Below are 18,309 nucleotides of genomic sequence, written 5' to 3'. Positions count from 1 at the left end.
TTGAAAGTCATGTAATAACTTACAGACATTGAACTTTCTTTCAGATTTATGGGGACCTCTGTGATGTAGAAAGCTGAAACCAATTTGTACCCAGCATGCTCTCACATGCAGCAACATGGGGCCCAGAGCCCTATGTTTCTGCCCGTTGTTTCAGTAATTCAGAATTCAGGTGGAATTACCAACATTTTAAAAAATTTACAATGTTTGCAGTGAACATTCCACAAGAGTAAACCTTCAACTTTCACTGAGACATCAGTTGAGGCAGATCCAATAACAACATTTAAAAGACATTTGGCCAGACACACGGGTCGGAGCGGTTTATTAGAGTGAGCTGGGCCAAACGAGGGCAAATGGGACTAGCTTAGATGGGGGATCGTGGTCGGCAGGGACCGGTTGGGCTGAAGGGCATGTTTCTGTACTGTATGATCATGACTCCAACAAGACTATGCGCAAGTTGTTTTACATCGGCCTCTTGAAAGAACGCCCAGGGTCTGATAAAGAATCTCGACCCGAAACATCACCCATTCCTTTTCTCCGGAGATGCTGCCTGACCCGCTGAGTTACTCCAGCATTGTGTGTCTGAGGAAGAGCAAGGCCAAGAAGTAGGTAGGTGGAGACCTGCCCCATCTGACGGACACACACGGAAGACTACACCCAGGACTTTGCCCACGCCCGCTTACAACTGTGTGGTGAGCAAAGATCCTATAGGATCTTTGGTGGTGAGCATTTTGACCTTTGCGTTGTGCTCTCTGTTTTTGCTCCCCCCCTCCCTCTGCCGATCGAGGGTGGAGCAGACTAGGGTTATAAGAAGTTCGTTCATACAAATAATGTTTCGTTCTGGCCAGAGTTTTTTTTTTAACACCACAAACTGTAGTATTGTGAAAAATGACTAAAGTCAAAACGCAAGTACCGCCTTCCTGCCCTACGCAAAACCAATACAGGCAGGAACCGAACATAAATAGGATGGAATGAATGATTGGTGAATTGCAGGATAGAAATAGTTGATACACCTGTTGTGTCACGCATATAACATTTCCCTCGTCAGACTCGTGGGCACCTTCCCGGTTCGCGGCTCGGAGCGCCTGTCGGTCACCTGTGCCAGGGATAGGAGCAAGAGGCGAGAGTTGATGAGACATTAGGGGACTGTTACCGAGGCTGCTTTGGGCGGCTTACGTCGAGGAGTGGCCGGAGAGCGTGGATGGCACGGCGCCGAGGGGGACATGGGGAACGTCCTCCGGCTCTGCACAACCGCGTAAGACCCATTCTTTTACACATACCTACCTCCTCGTTTAACCTTTAGCAAGAATGGTCGAGGGTTAAACCCTCCGCTAACGCTGGCCCCGTAAAGTTAAAGTTACTCGAGTTTGTTTACCAGTTTCCTACACAGGCAGCCGGGGGATTGACAAACCGCCCGCCGCTGCCTTCTCTCTGTTGATTTGTTTCCCTTCATGACTTACTTTTCAAACAAAAAGTTATATTCATCTTTTAGCCCTGACTCATCTTCAAAATATTTCGCCCAGACACTGGGATTTATCTGAGGCGTCACTCAGATATGTGGCCCTGGTTTACTCCAAGGGAGGTTGAAACCGCGTTAAACCTGTTGAAATAATTACAGCGAAACTCCATCGCTCAGCAACGTAAATGCTCACATAAGTTTGTAGAGAGTGAACGCAAATATTTCGACGCTGTTTTATTTTAAACGCAGGGGTTTCCCGGAGGAAGAAAAGTTGTTAATAAGTTTAGCTCTGATCCGAAGTTGCTTTATAAAGATAGCGTTGTCACTGCCAGATTGTGTGAAGTGTCCCGGGCCAGGCGAGGCTCAGCCCCGGGGCGGTGTATCTATCCCAGGGCGGTCCCGGGAAGATGTGACCCGGGTCAGTCCCGGGAGATCTACCCCACGCCAGTCGCTGTCGTGTCTATCCCGGGCCAGTCCCGGGAGGATTCTAAATCAGCCCTCCACAGAAGCCGGGGGTGGATTAATACTCAGACATTAATGGGCGCAATCTACAGTTTTTTTTGTAATGTACTTGGCAAACGAGAACTTCAGTACAATGGAACCGTGTAGGTGAGAAGAGGCCGTTCGGCCTATCGCGTGTGTTCCAACTCTTTTGAAGATCGATAAAGTTAGCCTGTGCCACTCTCCTTTAGGTCTTTGTTCCTATAGCTTCATATTCCTCAGTGCACAGTTAATCCACCCTTCGCAGCTGACTTTCCACATCTCTGTTGTGCAGTCTCCTGCCATCTTACTCTCTCCTGTGCCAAATGAGTCCCTTTTAGAGGCAGATAGTGTAGTCTGGGTCTGAAGAAGGGTTTCGGCCCGAAACGTTGCCTATTTCCATCGCTACATGGATGCTGCCGCACCCGCTGAGTTTCTCCAGCACTTTTGTCTTTTTGGATAGGTTGGGAGAGTGGGGAATTAAATGGCAGATGGAATACAGGGAAGCAAAGTGTGGAGTCGTGCAGTTTGGTAGTAGGAATAGAGGCGTAGACTCTTTTCTAAATGGGGAGAGGATTCAGAAATCGGAGGTGCAAAGGGACTTGCGAGTGCTGGTACAGGAATCTCAAAAAAAGTTAATTTGCAAGTTGAACCAGTAGTAAAGAAGGCAATGCAATGTTGTCCCGCTGTACGAGGTAATTCAAGAGTTCTCCCGAGTTTTCCCCTGATTCGAACTCGGAGAATGTCCGTAGCGGGTCGGTAGGAGTTCGTGGATGTCTCGTAGCGGCTCGTAATGCTAACGGTAGGTATAAAAAGTAACCATTTTTTTCATCACAAGTATTTTTTTACTCGTAGCCTTTTTTGGTTTTTGCATGGATGAAAAAACTTCACGAGTTACCGGGTGGCCCGAGTACCTACTGTTAGCATTACGAGCCGCTACTTGACATCCACGAACTCCTACCACCCGCTGCGGACATTCTCCGAGTTCGAATCGGGAGAACTCTTGAATTACCTCGAACAGTGGGACAGGGAGCATTTGTTTTGAGATGACTAGGATATAAAAGCAGGGATGTAATGCTGACTTTACGAGGCACTGATCAGACAACATTTGTATTATTATGAACAGTTTTGCATTCGCCCCGTATCTGAGGAAGGATATGCTAGCATTGGAGAGGGTCCAGATGATGCGTATGAGAAAGATCCTGGGGAAAAATAGGTTGACATATGATGAGCGTTTGACGGCACTGGGCCTGTGCTCGCTGGGGTTTAGAAGGATGAGGGGGAACATTATTGAAACTTACACTCAATGTAGGCCTTGCACAATTCTGTATGTGGAGAAGATATTTCCACTAGTTGGAGAGTTTAGGACTTGAGGGCATTTGGCTCAGAATAAAAGGATATACCTTTTTAAACGGGATGGGGAGGAATTTCTTTATTCAGAGGATGGTGAATTTGTGGAATCAATTGCCGTTGACGGCTGTGAAGGCCGACATTTGTTTTTTTTTTGACAGATTCTTGGTTACGAAGGGCATCAACGGTTACAGGGAGAAAGCAGGAGAATGGGGTTGAGAGGAATAGATAGATCAGCCATGATTGAATGGCGGACTTGACTCGATGGGCTGAATGCTCGTGTGACTTCTGAGCTTTATTTCTTTATTCCGCTCCGGTCTGGGAATGGACCCTGATCTGAGCGTTGTGTATCAGCTCCATCACACCATTGATGCTGTTGGTCTCAGTAGGCTTTGCTGATGTCATATCGTGCAGGGACCGACTGAATAGTTGGTGGGGACTTTGGGCTGTTCTGGCGTGTGCAGTTCTCTGGAACAAACTGGAACAGCCTGTTCTAAAAGTCGTGCTCTTCTGTGGCAAAAGTTACATTCCAATGATAGAGACCTTGAACGTGATTCATGTCTTTATTAAAATGAAGATAAAGCTTGTTGTTTGTGTTAAGCTGGTTTCTGCTGGCAGTGTGATGAGCACTTTGCCCCATTATCCATTTCTACATTGCTTGGAAGTGGAAATGTACATCTATCTCTGCCTATATAGAAAGTGTAAAATACCTGACAAAATTAATGGTAGACATTGCAAGGCTAGAATTAATTCCACCCAAGTGTTTGTGAACACAGATTAATAACAGCACAGCAACAGGCCCTTTGTTGGCCATGATGTCTGTGCTGAACATGATGTTAAATTAATCTGATCTCACCTGCTTGCAAATGATCCATATCCTGCATATCTATGTGCCTATATAAAAAAAAAAAAAACTCTTAACCTCAATTGTTTCCTAGTGATCAAAACCAAACTTCTTTCCCCACATTCAAAGAACAGAGGAGCAGGATTAGGCTATTTGGCCCATTGAGTCTGCTCTACCATTTGATCACAGGTAATCTATTTTCCCCATTCTCCTACCTTCTCCCCATAACCTTTGATACCCTTACCAATCAAGAGATTATCAATTTCCTTCTTTAAAAAGACCCAATGATGGCCACCACAGCAATCTGCAGCAATGAATTCCACAGATTTACTAATTCATTATCATCTCTATTGTGAAGGTACATCCTTTTATTCTGAGACTGTGCCCTCTGGTCCTAGATTCTCCCGCTACTGGAAACATTCTCTCCACATCCACATCTTAGGCCTTTCAATATTTGGTAGGTTTCAATGAGATCCCCCTCATCCTTCTAAACTCCAGCAAGTTCAGACCCAGTGCTGTCAAACACTCATCATACAAGTGTCACGAAAAAAGAGGTCAAATGCTTTGGAGAATGTAGAGATATTTATGGAGGTAATTCTAGGGATCGGCACTGTATTTATGAGGTGCCGAAGAAGATGTAATTGGAGGGCAATAGGGCTGAAGGATTTGAGGGAAATGGAGGGATGAGCTCCTCTGAACATTTGTAAAATGAAAAGCATTGATTGTGATTCAATGATATTTCTGACTTGGATCTCCATTTCATTGAGGTTCAGGGGGATCTTTATGCAGAAGTCTAACAGCTGGTGGTGTAATGTTGGGGATTTGCAATCACAGCTGGAGGGTGGACGGAAGTACCAGAGAGTCCTGCACAATGGATAATGTTCTGATTTACCGCTGTCTGGCAAACTTTCACCAATGGTACAATTCTTTCTGGAAACCAGGTGCCAGACATAGTAACAACATAAATTTTGCTCTCACAATTGCCCATATTGTAGGCTCACAAGGGTAACTTGGGGAGGAGGTGTAGATGACTACAATGAAAGTTAGACATTTGCTTGGCAAAAAAAAACCCCAATAATGCCTTGACTATCAATTTAATTGTCAATATTTGAGAGTGAACCGGAGCCTGAAGCTATACAATTCACTAAAATACTTGCAACACTATTACAATGCAGTTGTTGAATCTTCAATATTTTGCTACGTTATTTTTATCATTGGTAAGGTGTGACAGGGGACCACAAGTACATAAACACATATAATAAAGTAATGATATGACATTTCACCTAAAAATAGATTGACAAATTCTCCCAGTATTTCTTTGCCTACATATGGCAAATCTTTACTGAACTCATGGAGGCGTACAGCTCAACTTGCCCACACTGAACAACATGTCCCATTTACACTAGTCAGTCCTGCCTGTATTTGGCCCATATCCCTCTAAACCCACCCTATTCATGTACCTGTTTAAATGTTTCTTAAAAGTTGTAATTGCACCTGCCTCACTACCTCCTCCGGCAGCTCGTTCCATACACTTGTTAGCCCTCGGGTTCCTATTAAATTTCTCCGCCCCCCCTCACCTTAAACCTATGTCCTCTGAAATTGGTTCCCCTACTTTAGGCAAGATTCCTCTCACGATTTTATACACTTCTATAAGATCACCCATCATCCTCCTGCGCTTCAGTGAATTGAGTCCTACCCTGCTCAACCGCTCCATATAGCTCAGGCACTTGATTCCTGGCAACATCCTCGTAAATCTTCTCTGTACCTTTTCCAGCTTGACAACCTCTTATAACTGGGTGCCCAAAACTGAACGCAATACTCTAAATGTGGCCTCGCCAACGCCTTGTATAACTGCAACATGACCCCCCACCCCCCAGTATCTATACTCTGACTGATGAAGGCCAAAGTGCCTTGTACAAAAAAGAAGTTTGTTGTACGTCTGCACATGTGATAATAAAGGACCGTTGAGTCTGATCTGCAAATCTACAGTTTACAATTGCAATGCTAACACCATTAGTTCCTGTACACTGAAGAAATGTATGGAGGATCTATTCTGTTCAGACCTTGTTTATATTTAAAAGATGGGTTTAAATTCTAGTGAGCTGTTAGTGTGGTTTCTCTGTTTTGTGGTGCAGGATTCAGTTGCGAATTTGTGGGCTGAATACCTGTCTCATCACATACTTAGCTTACAGCTCCACCTGATTTAATGAAAAACAATTGCAAATTGTTGTCTCCCCTTGTAAAGTGGTGTGAGCTGATCTTTCATTACCTCATGTAAGTTACTATTGTACAACACTAAGGGGCATAGAGTGAAATTAGCAAATTCTTCATGCCAGACATGTTGTCTGGGAAAGAATTGTCATTTATTCTGCTCTTGAGGGTACAGTTCAACCCAGGCTTTTGTTTTGTAGCTCAAGTTCCGTGTACAAGCTTCTGCTGAAGCAATAATCGTTTAAAAATTCATTCCTAGCGGGTAGTACAGATTGTGTCATATATTAGTGTGAGTGTAATGTACCCTGCCTCTGAAATTCAGATTACAAACTGGCAAAGCAATATAGAATAAAGGTTACCATTCTAAATGGGGTGTAGGAGGGACACGGGAATATGGATGCAAAAATCGTTCAAAGGAGCAGGGCAGATTGAAAATGCCGTTAATGAGGCACACATGTCTGGGTATTGAAGCTGAAACGTGAACTGTTCCTCCTTCCACAGATGCTGCCTGACTTGCTGAGTGTTTGCAGCATTTTCTGTTTTTATTACTCGGTTCTGGACTATAGATTAATAGAGGCATTGAGTATAAAAGTATGAAAATCATGCTCGCCCTTATTTAAAAAGCCACAATCTCAATGAAGTATAGTTCAATTTGGTTACAATATTACTGGGGAGGTGTGTGTGCATTAAGGAGGATCCAGAGATGATGAACAGGAATATTTCCAGGGATGAGGGCCAACAGTAGATTAGAAACACACCTTGGCCTTCTGTATCACTGTGTCTCCCTCTCTCCTGATTTTCAGTGTGAAGAAGGGTCTCGGCCCGAAATGCCACCCATTCCTTTTCTCCAGAGATGCTGCCTGTCCTGCTGAGTTACTCCAGCTTTTTGTGTCTATCTTTAGTAGATTAGAAAGGCTGGGAGAAAGGAAAATGTAGGGGAGATTTGGTGGAAGTAGATGAAATGGTGACGGTCTGGACAGTGTATAATAGGCTCCTTTTGGGGGAGGGCTCAAGGATTAAAGGTCATGGATAAAACCTAAAGAGGAAGTGAACTGAGTTTTTTAGGTAGACAAAAGTGCTGGAGAAACTCAGTGGGCGCGGCAGCATCTTTGGAGCGAAAGAAATAGGCAACGTTTTGGGCCGAAACCCTTCTTCAGACTGATGTAGGGTGGGTGGGGGGAGGCGGGAAGAAGAAAGGAAGAGGAGGAGCCAGAGGGCTGAGGGAGAGCTGAGAAGGGGAAGAGAAGGTGAGGGCTACCTGAAATTGGAGGTCAATGTTCATGCCACTGGGGTATAAACTGCCCAAGCGAAGGTGCTGCTCCTCCAAATTCCGGTGGTCCCCACTGTGGCCATGGAGGAGGCCCAGGACAGAAAGGTTGAATTCGGAATGGGAGGGAGAGTTGAAGTGCTGAGCTACTGGGAGATCAGGTTGGTTAATGCGGACCGAGCGGGGGTGTTCGGCGAGGCGATCGCCAAGCCTACGCTTGGTCTCACCGATGTAGATCAGCGGATGAAATAGGTGAGATTGGAGGAGGTGCAGGTGAACCTCTGTCGCACCTGGAACGACTGCTTGGGTCCTTGAATGGAGTCAAGGGGGGGGAAGTAAAGCGACAAGTAACATTTCTAATAGTTTAGTGTAGCTTTGCAGCACAGGTTGTTTGGAATCTGGAATGTACTGCCTGCAGGTGTGGCGGAGGCAGGTGCCTTTGTGACCACCAGGAAGGAGTTGGATAAATATGCAGTGGAGAAAAAAATTGCAATAAGTTTCAGTGAAAGTGGAACTAGAAAGTTGCTCTAGTGAAGGACGACAAAGAAATTATGGATTAGTTTATTGTGTACCAAGGCACAGTGAAAAGCTTTTTGTTGAGTGCTATCCAAATCTCTCTCTCTCTCCCTTCTCAGCTCCAAGGACACTTACCCGGTTCATCCACTGTATATACTGGAGTTATATTTCCAGAACAATTCAGTTTAGTTTATTATTATTATTGCCACATGTACTGAGGTACAGTGAAAAGCTTTTCTGTTTTAGTATGCAAAAAAAGACTGTACATGATTACAATTAACATGCTGACAGTGTATCGATACCCAATAAAGGGTATAAAGTTTAGTGCAAGGTAAAGTCTGATTAAAGATAGTCTGAGGGTCTCCAGTGAGGTGGATGATAGGTCGGGACCACACTCAGTTGATGATAGGAAGGTTTAATTGCCTGATAACAGCTTGGAAGAAACTGCCTCTGAATCTGCAGGTATGCATTTTCACACTTCTGTACCTCTTGCCTGAAGGTATTTTGCCTAAATGACTTCCTTCTTTTCTGTAACCAATCTGTAATCTATTCCACTTTCTCATTGTATCGCAATTTACTTGCACTAACGGGCAAATCACAATATGACCGTGAAGGTGGGAGGAAACCACAGCACCCAGCAGGTTTATGCAGTCTCGGTGAGAACGTGTAGATCCACAGCTGTGCCACCTCGTCACCAGGGTGAGCATGACCTTCTGCTCCCTAGATCTCTCGCTCCCATCACCTCATCTGAGGCTGCTTCCTGATTAAGTTTCACTCATCTGCCCATTATGTGACCCAGTTAAAACATGTTTGGTGACATTCTGTGAACACATGGAATGTCTTGTACTTTGAACATGCAGCCAATATATTGTTACTAGTGAAGATTATTGCTTTGGCTGTTCATGACATTATCACTTCACGTTCATTTAGAAAGGGATTTCATTGACTACATAACAGCCCAGTCTGAAAATGTCCCAACGTATTTTGTATAATGTAGTGTTAGTTAGAACCCTACTGGTTTTCTATGCACATTTTGATGCTGAGTTTGATTTTGAATCCATTTCAATGTGTCTATTATCAATTGGCCGCAGCATTGATCATCATGAATAATGCTTGGGTAGTGTGCACCCCAGTGGTATGAACATTGACTTCTTTAACTTCAGATAGCCCTTGCTTTCTCTCTCCATCCTCTCCACCTTCCCAGTTCTCCCACTAGTCTCACTGTCTCTGACTACATTCTATCTTTGTCCTGCCCCCTCCCCCTGCATCAGTCTGAAGAAACTTCACCCATTCCTTCTCTCCAGAGATGCTGCCTGACCCACTGAGTAACTCCAGCATTTTGTGTCTACCATTGAATAACACTTTCTACCTTCCTCCACCTGAATATTTGGTTCTTGGTGACCCTACATTCCATAACCACTATCATGAGCTTCATTAATAATCAAAAAATCAATTATTTGTTTTGTGGTGGTGGATGGCAAAGTTTGATTTTGAGATACAGTGCAGAAACGGGCTATTTGGCCCACCGAGTCCGCGCCGACCAGCGATCCCTGTACACTAGCACTGTCCTACACGCATGAGAAAATTTATAATTTTTATGGAAGCCAATCGACTGACAAATTTGTACGTCTTTGGAATGTGGAAGGAAACCAGAACACCCAGAGAAAGCCCATGGGGAGAACATACAACCTCTATACAGACAGCACCCGCAGTCAGGATTGAGATTGGGTCTCTGGCAATGTAAGGCAGCAACTCCACTGCTGTGCCACTGTGCTGCCCCACAGAGCAGGGATTAGAGGGGCACTGACAGAACTGAGAATGAAATGGAGATTCATTTAATGATTAAGTTATTTGGTCAAGACCCTGTAGTGAAAATGTGTAAAAGGAATCTCTTATCTGTGTCATATGGAAAGTCCTCATCTGTAGTGATTGGTTTGGTTTATTTATTATCTGCAGATTGGACTGATAGCTATGGGTGGACCTGAGCAGGACAGGCTTGTCCGTGCAATTGTAAAGTAGAAGTTGAGAATAATTTTATGGAAAAGTCTGAGTCTTGCACATTTATTCCAAGTATGAAACCTTTTGTGATCAGTTGCAATTTGAAGCTGTTGGTTGGAGAAATGTTATGTTCAGATAAAATGAGAGGAGCTAGACCAGGAAATGAAAGCTATACCTTTGAGCCTTGCGGGGAGAGAGGAGATGCAAACAGCAGATACAGTTTGATTTAGATTGACAGAACTGTGCAGGTAACCAATCTGGGAAACTACAACCAAGAATTATGCGCTATTTGTAAAAGACGAAGTGAATGATAAGCAGCGACTGAGAGTTGCAACCTCAATTGTGTTAAAAGTTACAAAGGAAAAATGCAGTAATAGCCACAATTCTCGATAATGGTTCGGGTGTTGTTAAGCTGGAAAGGGTGCAAAGAGGATTTACGAGAATTTTGCTAGGATTCGAAGGTCTGAGCAACAGCGCGAGGTTGGGCAGGCTTGGACTTTATTCCTTTGAGTGTTGGAGGCTGAGGGGTGATCTTACGGCAGCGTGTAAGATCATGAGGGGAACAGATTGGGCAAATACCCAAAGTCCTCTACCCAGCGTGGGGGAAATCATGAATCAGAGACATGGGTTTATGGTGAGAGGGGAAATGCTTAATAGTAACCTGAGGGGCACCTATTCCACACCCAGTGTGGTGGGTATATGGAATGAGCTGCCAGAGGAGGTATGTCGGGCAGGTACTGTAACACCATTTAAAAAATATTTGGACAGATACATGGATAGGAAATATTCAGAGGGATATGGGCCAAATCTGGGCAGGTGGAACTAGCATAGATGGGTCATCTTGATCAACATGGGGAAGTGGGGCAGAAGGGCAGTTTTCATGCAGTATGGCTCTTGACTAATTTAATGTCATTAACAAATCTTGCATGATGCTCAGAATATCTTTGATTGGACTTTACTGGACTTTATTGTGCACTAAACGTTATTCATGTTATTCCCTATATCATGTATCTGTACACTGCAGATGGCTTGATTGGAATCATGTATTGTCTTTCTGCTGTCTGGTTAGCACGCAACACACTTTTCACTGTATCTCGATACGCGTGACAATAAACTAAACTAATTATTAATGAAGCAGCCCTCTTGGTGCGTGGTAGGAATTACGTAATTTTCCCAGGACTCTTATTTGCCTCTCCCTTTATTGTCTAATTTGTTGTTGATTTAAAATGGAATCTTACAATATCAAAGTCTGAATTAATAATGTACACAAGAGCAGTCTGTCTTAAACTGACTCTCAGAGCACCAGTATTGACATTCCTCCCATTGAAAAGTCCTTCACCTTTATTCCCTCTTTTGTGACACTTCAGTCTAGTATTCAAGCCCGCCTATCTGTGGCGCAAGTGTATGTATAAAATATACCCTTTAATTACAAATTTCACTAACTGACTTTTTTCTCCCACAGGAACAAATCCGAAAAAAGTAAATCAAAAAAGAACAGTACAGGTGAGTGTTCAGGAGAGTCGGTAACCCGTTAATTAATTCTAGGATTAAATAAAAACAGCAAATCTATAAATCCTCAGCTGGAGATTCATCGTTATATCACATCTGTCCTGAAATATCGCTGCCTGACCTGGCCACCGAGCACCAGGTCCAGGGACTGAGACCTCTCAGCTGTTTGACTGTTCACCAGGCATTTCATTAAACACAATGAGAGCTTTTGCCTCTACCACTATTTAAGGCAGTGAATTTAAGGCACTTGCCCAGAGCCCCGCCGTCTGAGTGAAAAGAAACTTTACCTCATTGCTTTTTGCTTCCACCAATCATTCTAAATTTACACCCTCTGAATTTTGGCCACCCATGTAAGGCATTGTCTTTCCTCTGTTAGGCCCTCATAATGTTATGCACCCCGATTCGGTCCAACTTTAGATAGCTTAGTTCCAAAGAAAACAAGCCCAGCCTCTCCAATCTTTCCTCATGCCCACAGTTTTCTAGTCCTGGCAACAACCTCGGTATCTCATTTGGACCTCTTCCAGTGCAATAACATCTTTCCTGTACTGACCAAAACTTACATTTTACTTACTTATTATTTGTTTTCATCTCTTTTACCACTGCTGATTGTGCGTGCTATCCAGGCACTGCTGTGTGACAAGGTGGGAGGGTGATCTGCCCACCAAGGTGCCTTCTCTCATGTGAATGCAGTAACTCTTTATTATCAGGCCATTCTCGCTGGGTGTCCTGGCTAATATTTAACCATCAAGTAGCACATTCCTTGCACTGCTACAAAGACTGCTTTGTTTTATTGTGTGGTGCACCACTTGGTTCAGACCACTGGATGTCACTGGGCACAGATGCGGAAAGGTTATCTTGCTGGTGGTGCCACCTTCTGACGGAGTTGGCAACTCAAAAAAACCCCCAAAAACAAGCTTGAAATCAGAAGCTTGTGGTGCATGGAAAGGGAAGCGGAAATAAAAGAAAACTCTAGTTTAGGACGAGTATGCAAAAAGACAATATTAACAAGTGCATGTTAACAGATTTTGATTAGTGTCGAGGGTTATGGGGAGAAGGCAGGAGAATGGGGTTAGGAGAAAGAAAGAAAGATAGATTAGCTATGATTGAATGACAGATAATTTACAGAAGCTAGTTAACCTATTAACTTGCTTTTGGATGTGGTGGGGGAACCCGGAGCACCCGGGGGAAACCCATGTGGTCACAGAGAGAAAGTGCAGAGCACACACAGGCAGCACCCGCGGTCAAGATTGAACCCGAATCTTTAATGCTGTGAGGCAGCAGCTCGACCCGCTGCACCACTGTGCTGTCTTTATTCTTTGTGTGTCTCCCTTTGTTTTAAAGTAGGCCATGTTTTGTAATGATCCTGCAATTGCTTTGCTGGGGTTTCAGTGGGGGCGTGCTAAGCTAATATCCTGTGTTATCACATGTTTTATCAGACTTGAAGCCTTTTCCTAATTGGATTTTACAACAATAATTTTAAACATTTAGCGTTTAATGAGTAGTACCATCACACAGAAGTATCACTTGATGGTTGGATAAGGGCACATGGACGCTTTTCTTTCAGCCGTGTGCCCTTAATAGAACAATTAAAGAAACACAGTGGAAAAGCAGGTGCTTGAAAAGGAGAGATTGGCAAATTCCCCTCTCATATCATCTATTGCGTGCCAACTAATTTAAAAATGGAAAAATGCAATCTTGTCAATTGGGAAGTCCTACAGTCGGTCTCGATGGAGGAATCCCAACTTTCTAGGCTTTTTTTAATATAGTTGTAAACAAATGTTTACTTGTATTTTGCCTCAAATATGATACTAATTTTTTTAATCTTTTTTTATAGGTTCTAACACCAGGACAAGAGATGGTAAACGTGTGCAGGTAATTGTATTGAACAATGTAGATTAGGACCTAGAGTTGTACAGTACAGAACCAGGCTCTTCAGCCCACCATGTCCTTGCTAATCTTTTTGCTCATCTTCACTAATCACATTTGCCCATTATATCCATACTTCTATGCCTCCTTGCATGTCTCAATGTCTCTTGAATATGGTAATCGTATCTGTTTCCACCATTTCACCATGACTATTTGGGAGACCTGTAATACAACTCATTGGATGGTACCACCAGGATATCCCACCCTCCTCCAAGTATAGTCCTTCCTTGGGTTACCTGAGAACTGTTCATAAGGTGAACAGTTCACATGGAAACACGACAGCATACTCTTGGAGGATACCCGCCGAGTTGGATTATTCCATAGAAACAGACAATCTTGAGAAGTGCTTGGGGGTAATGATGAGATTTTTTTAACCAGATTTTGCTGCAGATGAGCATTTAAATGTTGTGGATGGTGTCGAAATGACTCCACTGCCAGCCTTCACAGCGTGTTTCTGGATACGATTCACAAAATAGCTGCAAGGATATTGGTTCCCCTCCAGTTTAGTTGCATTCTGTTCTTGTACAGGTCCTACCTATCCCAGCACCAAGCCTTTAGCTATGCTTTCATCTGTCTTGCCTTCCTACCCATGCTAGTACATGGCACAGGGAATGATTTGAGATTACAACCTGAGGTCTTGGTTTTGATTCTTCTATGTAACTCCTTAAATTTACTCTGTGGGTCTTGTGCCTCTTCCTACCTATGTTGTTGGTACCAATATATGCTCCCTCTTAACAGTGTTCTGTATCTGAGCCAAGACATCCCAGATCTGGCACCAGGCAGGCTGTAGAATCTTGCTCAACAGAAGTGCATGATCTACTCATTGATAATATATCCACCACTGCTACTGATCACCTAGACTTTCCCCTCCCTTATTTGCTCTACACTACAGGAAACAAACAAACAAAAGGGAATTGTTTCATTGACACAGGATCAACATTTTCAAGTTGAAAATCCCATTATTTGTTATTTCCATATTGCAGGCACATGAAGACTCGCCTGCCTATGATGAAGTAGCCCCTGACCTACCAATCTATGCTGTAGTGAATAAGAAGAAGCTGGAAGATGTCCATTATGCTGAAGTCCAGGTGATCCAACAAAGGTCTCGGAAACCAGTCAAACAAGTTCGAGTAAATCAGAAAGAAAACGCAACAGAGTATGCTACCATAAGCTTCACACCTGCGGTAAAATACGACAAAAAAAATGGGACTCTTGTATAAAGTTCAGAAGAAAGAATGGCTCCTCTGTCTTCCTTAAAATAGACATTTATATACAAATTAAAATGGACATTTATTTACAAATTGAACTAGTTGTGACCTGGTTAAAATGTTATTTGCAGACGATGTAAAATAATGTAGAAATTGCTGGGTTTTTTTAACCATAAAATGCAGCCTTACGACACTCCTTTATCACAACACAACCTCTTACTGACTTGTTAAGAAGAAATTGTAATTGTAAAAATTATGCTTATTTATAATGTGACTTTTGCATGACATAGAATGGCTGCAGAAAAAGGCTTTTGTTAGAAATATTTTTCATCGATAAAGATTTCATTTAAACTATTTCTCAACTGGCAAAGACTGTATTTATATAGAATCATTTAATGTATTTAAAGCAATAATCTAACTTTGACAATCTATTTATGACAAATTGTGTTTAAAGATGAATTGTTGTAATTACTTTTGGAAATGGAGTGCAGCCTTAAGGACAACTTGCTAGAGTTTGAGCCACAATATTATCCATGTTAAAATATTCTCTTTCTGTCAAAATCAATGTTTGCATGAAATTATTTTGTGCTGTTTTATGATCCTTCCTCACTCATCATAATTTTGTTTTGACGATCGCACAAGGTGAAATTAAGCCTGATGTTGGATTTAACAAATATCAGTAATGCAGTGGTAGAGCTGTTGCCTTACAGTGCCAGAGACCTGGGTTTGATCCTGACTGTGGGTGCTGTCTGCACGAAGTTGGCACGTTCTCCCTGTGACTTCATGCGTTTTCTCTAGGTACTCTGATTTCCTCCCGCGACCCAAAGTAGGTGAATTGGCTTCTGTAAATTGCCACTTGCGTATAGGATGCAAAAGTGAGATAATATAGAACTAGAGCTGGGGTAATTGTTGGTCGGTGTGGACTTGTTTCCATACTATATCTCTAAACTAAACTAAGTCATAGTAAGAGCTGAAGGAAAACTTCCATCTCTCACTGTATCTTTATCTCAAACTCACCTGCATTATCTGATTTCTAAGTTGCACATTGACCTGAATTAATTGTATTCTGTTTAAAGTTAAAGACTTTGCTGCATTTTTTGTGTTCGGTGCAATGACAAATGGTATTAATATTTTCAGATGTATATCCTGTCTTTGTATATCATCTCAGTTCTTTGTATTAATTAGTAGTGACCATGTCTGGTACCGTGTTTCTGAACTTTAGGTTCATGGACTTCAGTATTGTGTACATGGGCATTTAAAAAGTAACTAAGCCAAATGTCTACCTAATATTTACCACTGTGGGGGATTAAATTAATGCAGACTCTATTTACTTGCCTAGCCTCTCTCAGCAGTACCTTTCAAATCCAAAGCTTCCACCACAAGAAGGGTTTTGGGCTGTACGAATATGGGAACATCACTGGCTGCAGGTTACTCCACAGTACGATTTGGAAATGTATCACCTGTCCTTCATTATCACTGACTCTAGATCCTGGAACAGCCGTTCCAACAGCAATGTGCGAGTACCTTCACCAGAGGTCCTGCAGAAATCCAAGCAGATGTCTTGCCACTACCATCTCAAGATGATGATACTCGCTGCCAAAGTCCTGACAAATAAATGAAACTGGATATTTGACATTGTTTCCAAATTCTGTAAAATGATCAACAAAAAAAAGTTTTGGTGAAATTATAATTATTAATACAATGTAATTTCCTTGTTCAACTAAATTCTACAGGATCTGAATCTGGATGTAAATCTAACCTTTCCTTTTCATTTACATGTGAGAAGACTGTACTTGAGGATGCATTTGGACTTGATCAACTTATTGATAATGAATTGCCTGAATATTTGTACAATGATCTGTGTGTTTCAATATTTTGGAGAACATAAAAATACAATATAAAATATCAGTATTATAAACTTTTCTGTATGGTCTGAACTATAAAAGGTTGAAGAAAATTGATAATTTTGAGCTATTATGATGATTCACATATGTATTACCTTTATTATATTATGTGATGCCACAGGATGGACTTGCTATGACTATTGCTACATTTACCAGCTATTCCGAAGAAGAGCATTTCAAATTGTGTACTGCAGTATGCCCCATTATTTGCCAATATCGATCAATATTCTTCAGTGGTACACAAAAATGCTGGAGAAACTCAGCGGGTGCAGCAGCATCTATGGAGCGAAGGAAATAGGTGATGTTTCGGGCCGAAACCCTTCTTCAGACTGATAGGGGGTGGGGCGGGGGAAAGAAGGAAGGAAAAGGGGAGCCCGAGGGCGGGGGGATGGGAGGAGACAGCTCGAGGGTTACGGAAGGGGAGGAGACGGCAAGGGCTAGCAAAATTGAGAGAATTCAATGTTCACGCCCGCGGACGCAGGCTACCCAGGCGGAATATGAGGTGTTCCTCCAATTTCCGGTGTTGTTCACTCTGGCAATGGAGGAGACCCAGGACAGAGAGGTCGGATAGGGAATGTTAGGGGGAGTTCAGGTAGGTTCTTGCGGACTGAGCGGAGGTGTTCGGCGAAACGACCACCCAACCTCCGCTTGGTCTCACCGATGTAAATCAGCTGGCATCTAGAGCGGCGGATGCAGTAGATGAGGTTGGAGGAGATACAGGTGAACCTTTGTCGCACCTGGAACGACTGCTTGTGTCCTTGAATGGAGTCGAGGGGGAGGTAAAGGGACAGGAGTTACATTTCTTGCAGTTGCAACGGAAAGTGCCCGGGGAAGGGGTGGTACGGAAGGGAAGAATTGACAAGGGAGTTGCGGAGGGAGCGGTCTTTGCGGAAGGCAGACATGGGGGGGGAGATGGGAAGATGTGGCGAGTGGTGGGGTCACGTTGGAGGTGGTGAAAATGGCAGAGGTTTAGGCGATACTATTGGGCAGCTAACTTGCAAAAACTCCTGTATTGGATGAATGATGATTGCGACCACCTACCGACCTGGGTACACATGGAAAAGGCGAGTTCACATCTCTCGTTGCGGTCTGTCCTATGCTCCCAACTCCCCCTTCCTATAACATCTGTGGGTGCAGGCCCAATTGCGTTCCTCTCGCTCAAGATATGGGGTCAACTCGGGAAAAACTTCGGTTTACAAGGCCCTTCCATTTTGACCCCACTGCTTAAAAACTACATCTTTAAACCTTCAAGTACAGACCACGCATTCAAAACCTGGCATAGCAACGGTATCAGTAGTATCAAAAACCTATAGAAGGATGGCATCTTTTCGTCTTTTGCGGAGCTCTCGTCCAACTATAGCCTCCCAAACTCCCACCTTTTTCGTTTTTTCCAGATTAGGGATTTTGTGAAGAAGACATTCCCCCATTTTCCAAATTGCCCCCCTGAAACCCTGACCGATACCATCTTAGCTCTAAATCCTAACTGGAAGAAATGCATCTCTGTTTTGTATAACTTGTTAGGGTCGGTTATATTGAAACCTCATACCTCATTAAAAGCTGCGTGGGAGGGTGAGCTGAATACGAAACTAACAGACCAGCAATGGGACTCTGCCTTGGATTTGAACCATTCTTCCTCCATA

At 43.1% G+C, this 18,309-nt stretch overlaps 1 protein-coding gene across 3 annotated transcripts; it reads left to right on the top strand.

Annotated features, from left to right (window-relative positions):
* The first annotated feature begins 764 nt into the window (after positions 1-764).
* LOC129712333 (uncharacterized protein C11orf52 homolog) lies at positions 765-16,668 on the top strand. Of its 3 annotated transcripts, none has more exons than XM_055660679.1 (4): positions 765-1,252; positions 11,585-11,625; positions 13,466-13,503; positions 14,541-16,668. In XM_055660679.1, exons 1-4 carry the CDS (start codon positions 1,221-1,223, stop codon positions 14,775-14,777), a joined length of 348 nt encoding a protein of 115 aa, XP_055516654.1. In that variant the 5' UTR covers positions 765-1,220; the 3' UTR covers positions 14,778-16,668. The 3 variants fall into 3 exon arrangements, with proteins under 3 accessions (XP_055516654.1, XP_055516653.1, XP_055516652.1); XM_055660678.1 differs by lacking the exon at positions 765-1,252 and adding an exon at positions 1,311-2,065; XM_055660677.1 differs by lacking the exon at positions 765-1,252 and adding an exon at positions 7,618-7,769.
* The last annotated feature ends 1,641 nt before the right edge of the window (positions 16,669-18,309 follow it).

The sequence above is a fragment of the Leucoraja erinacea genome, chromosome 32 (genome assembly GCF_028641065.1).
Source record: "Leucoraja erinacea ecotype New England chromosome 32, Leri_hhj_1, whole genome shotgun sequence".
Taxonomy (NCBI): domain Eukaryota; kingdom Metazoa; phylum Chordata; class Chondrichthyes; order Rajiformes; family Rajidae; genus Leucoraja; species Leucoraja erinaceus.
The sequence above is the reverse complement of the archived record's forward strand: the minus strand, read 5'-3'. Positions and strand labels throughout refer to the sequence as shown.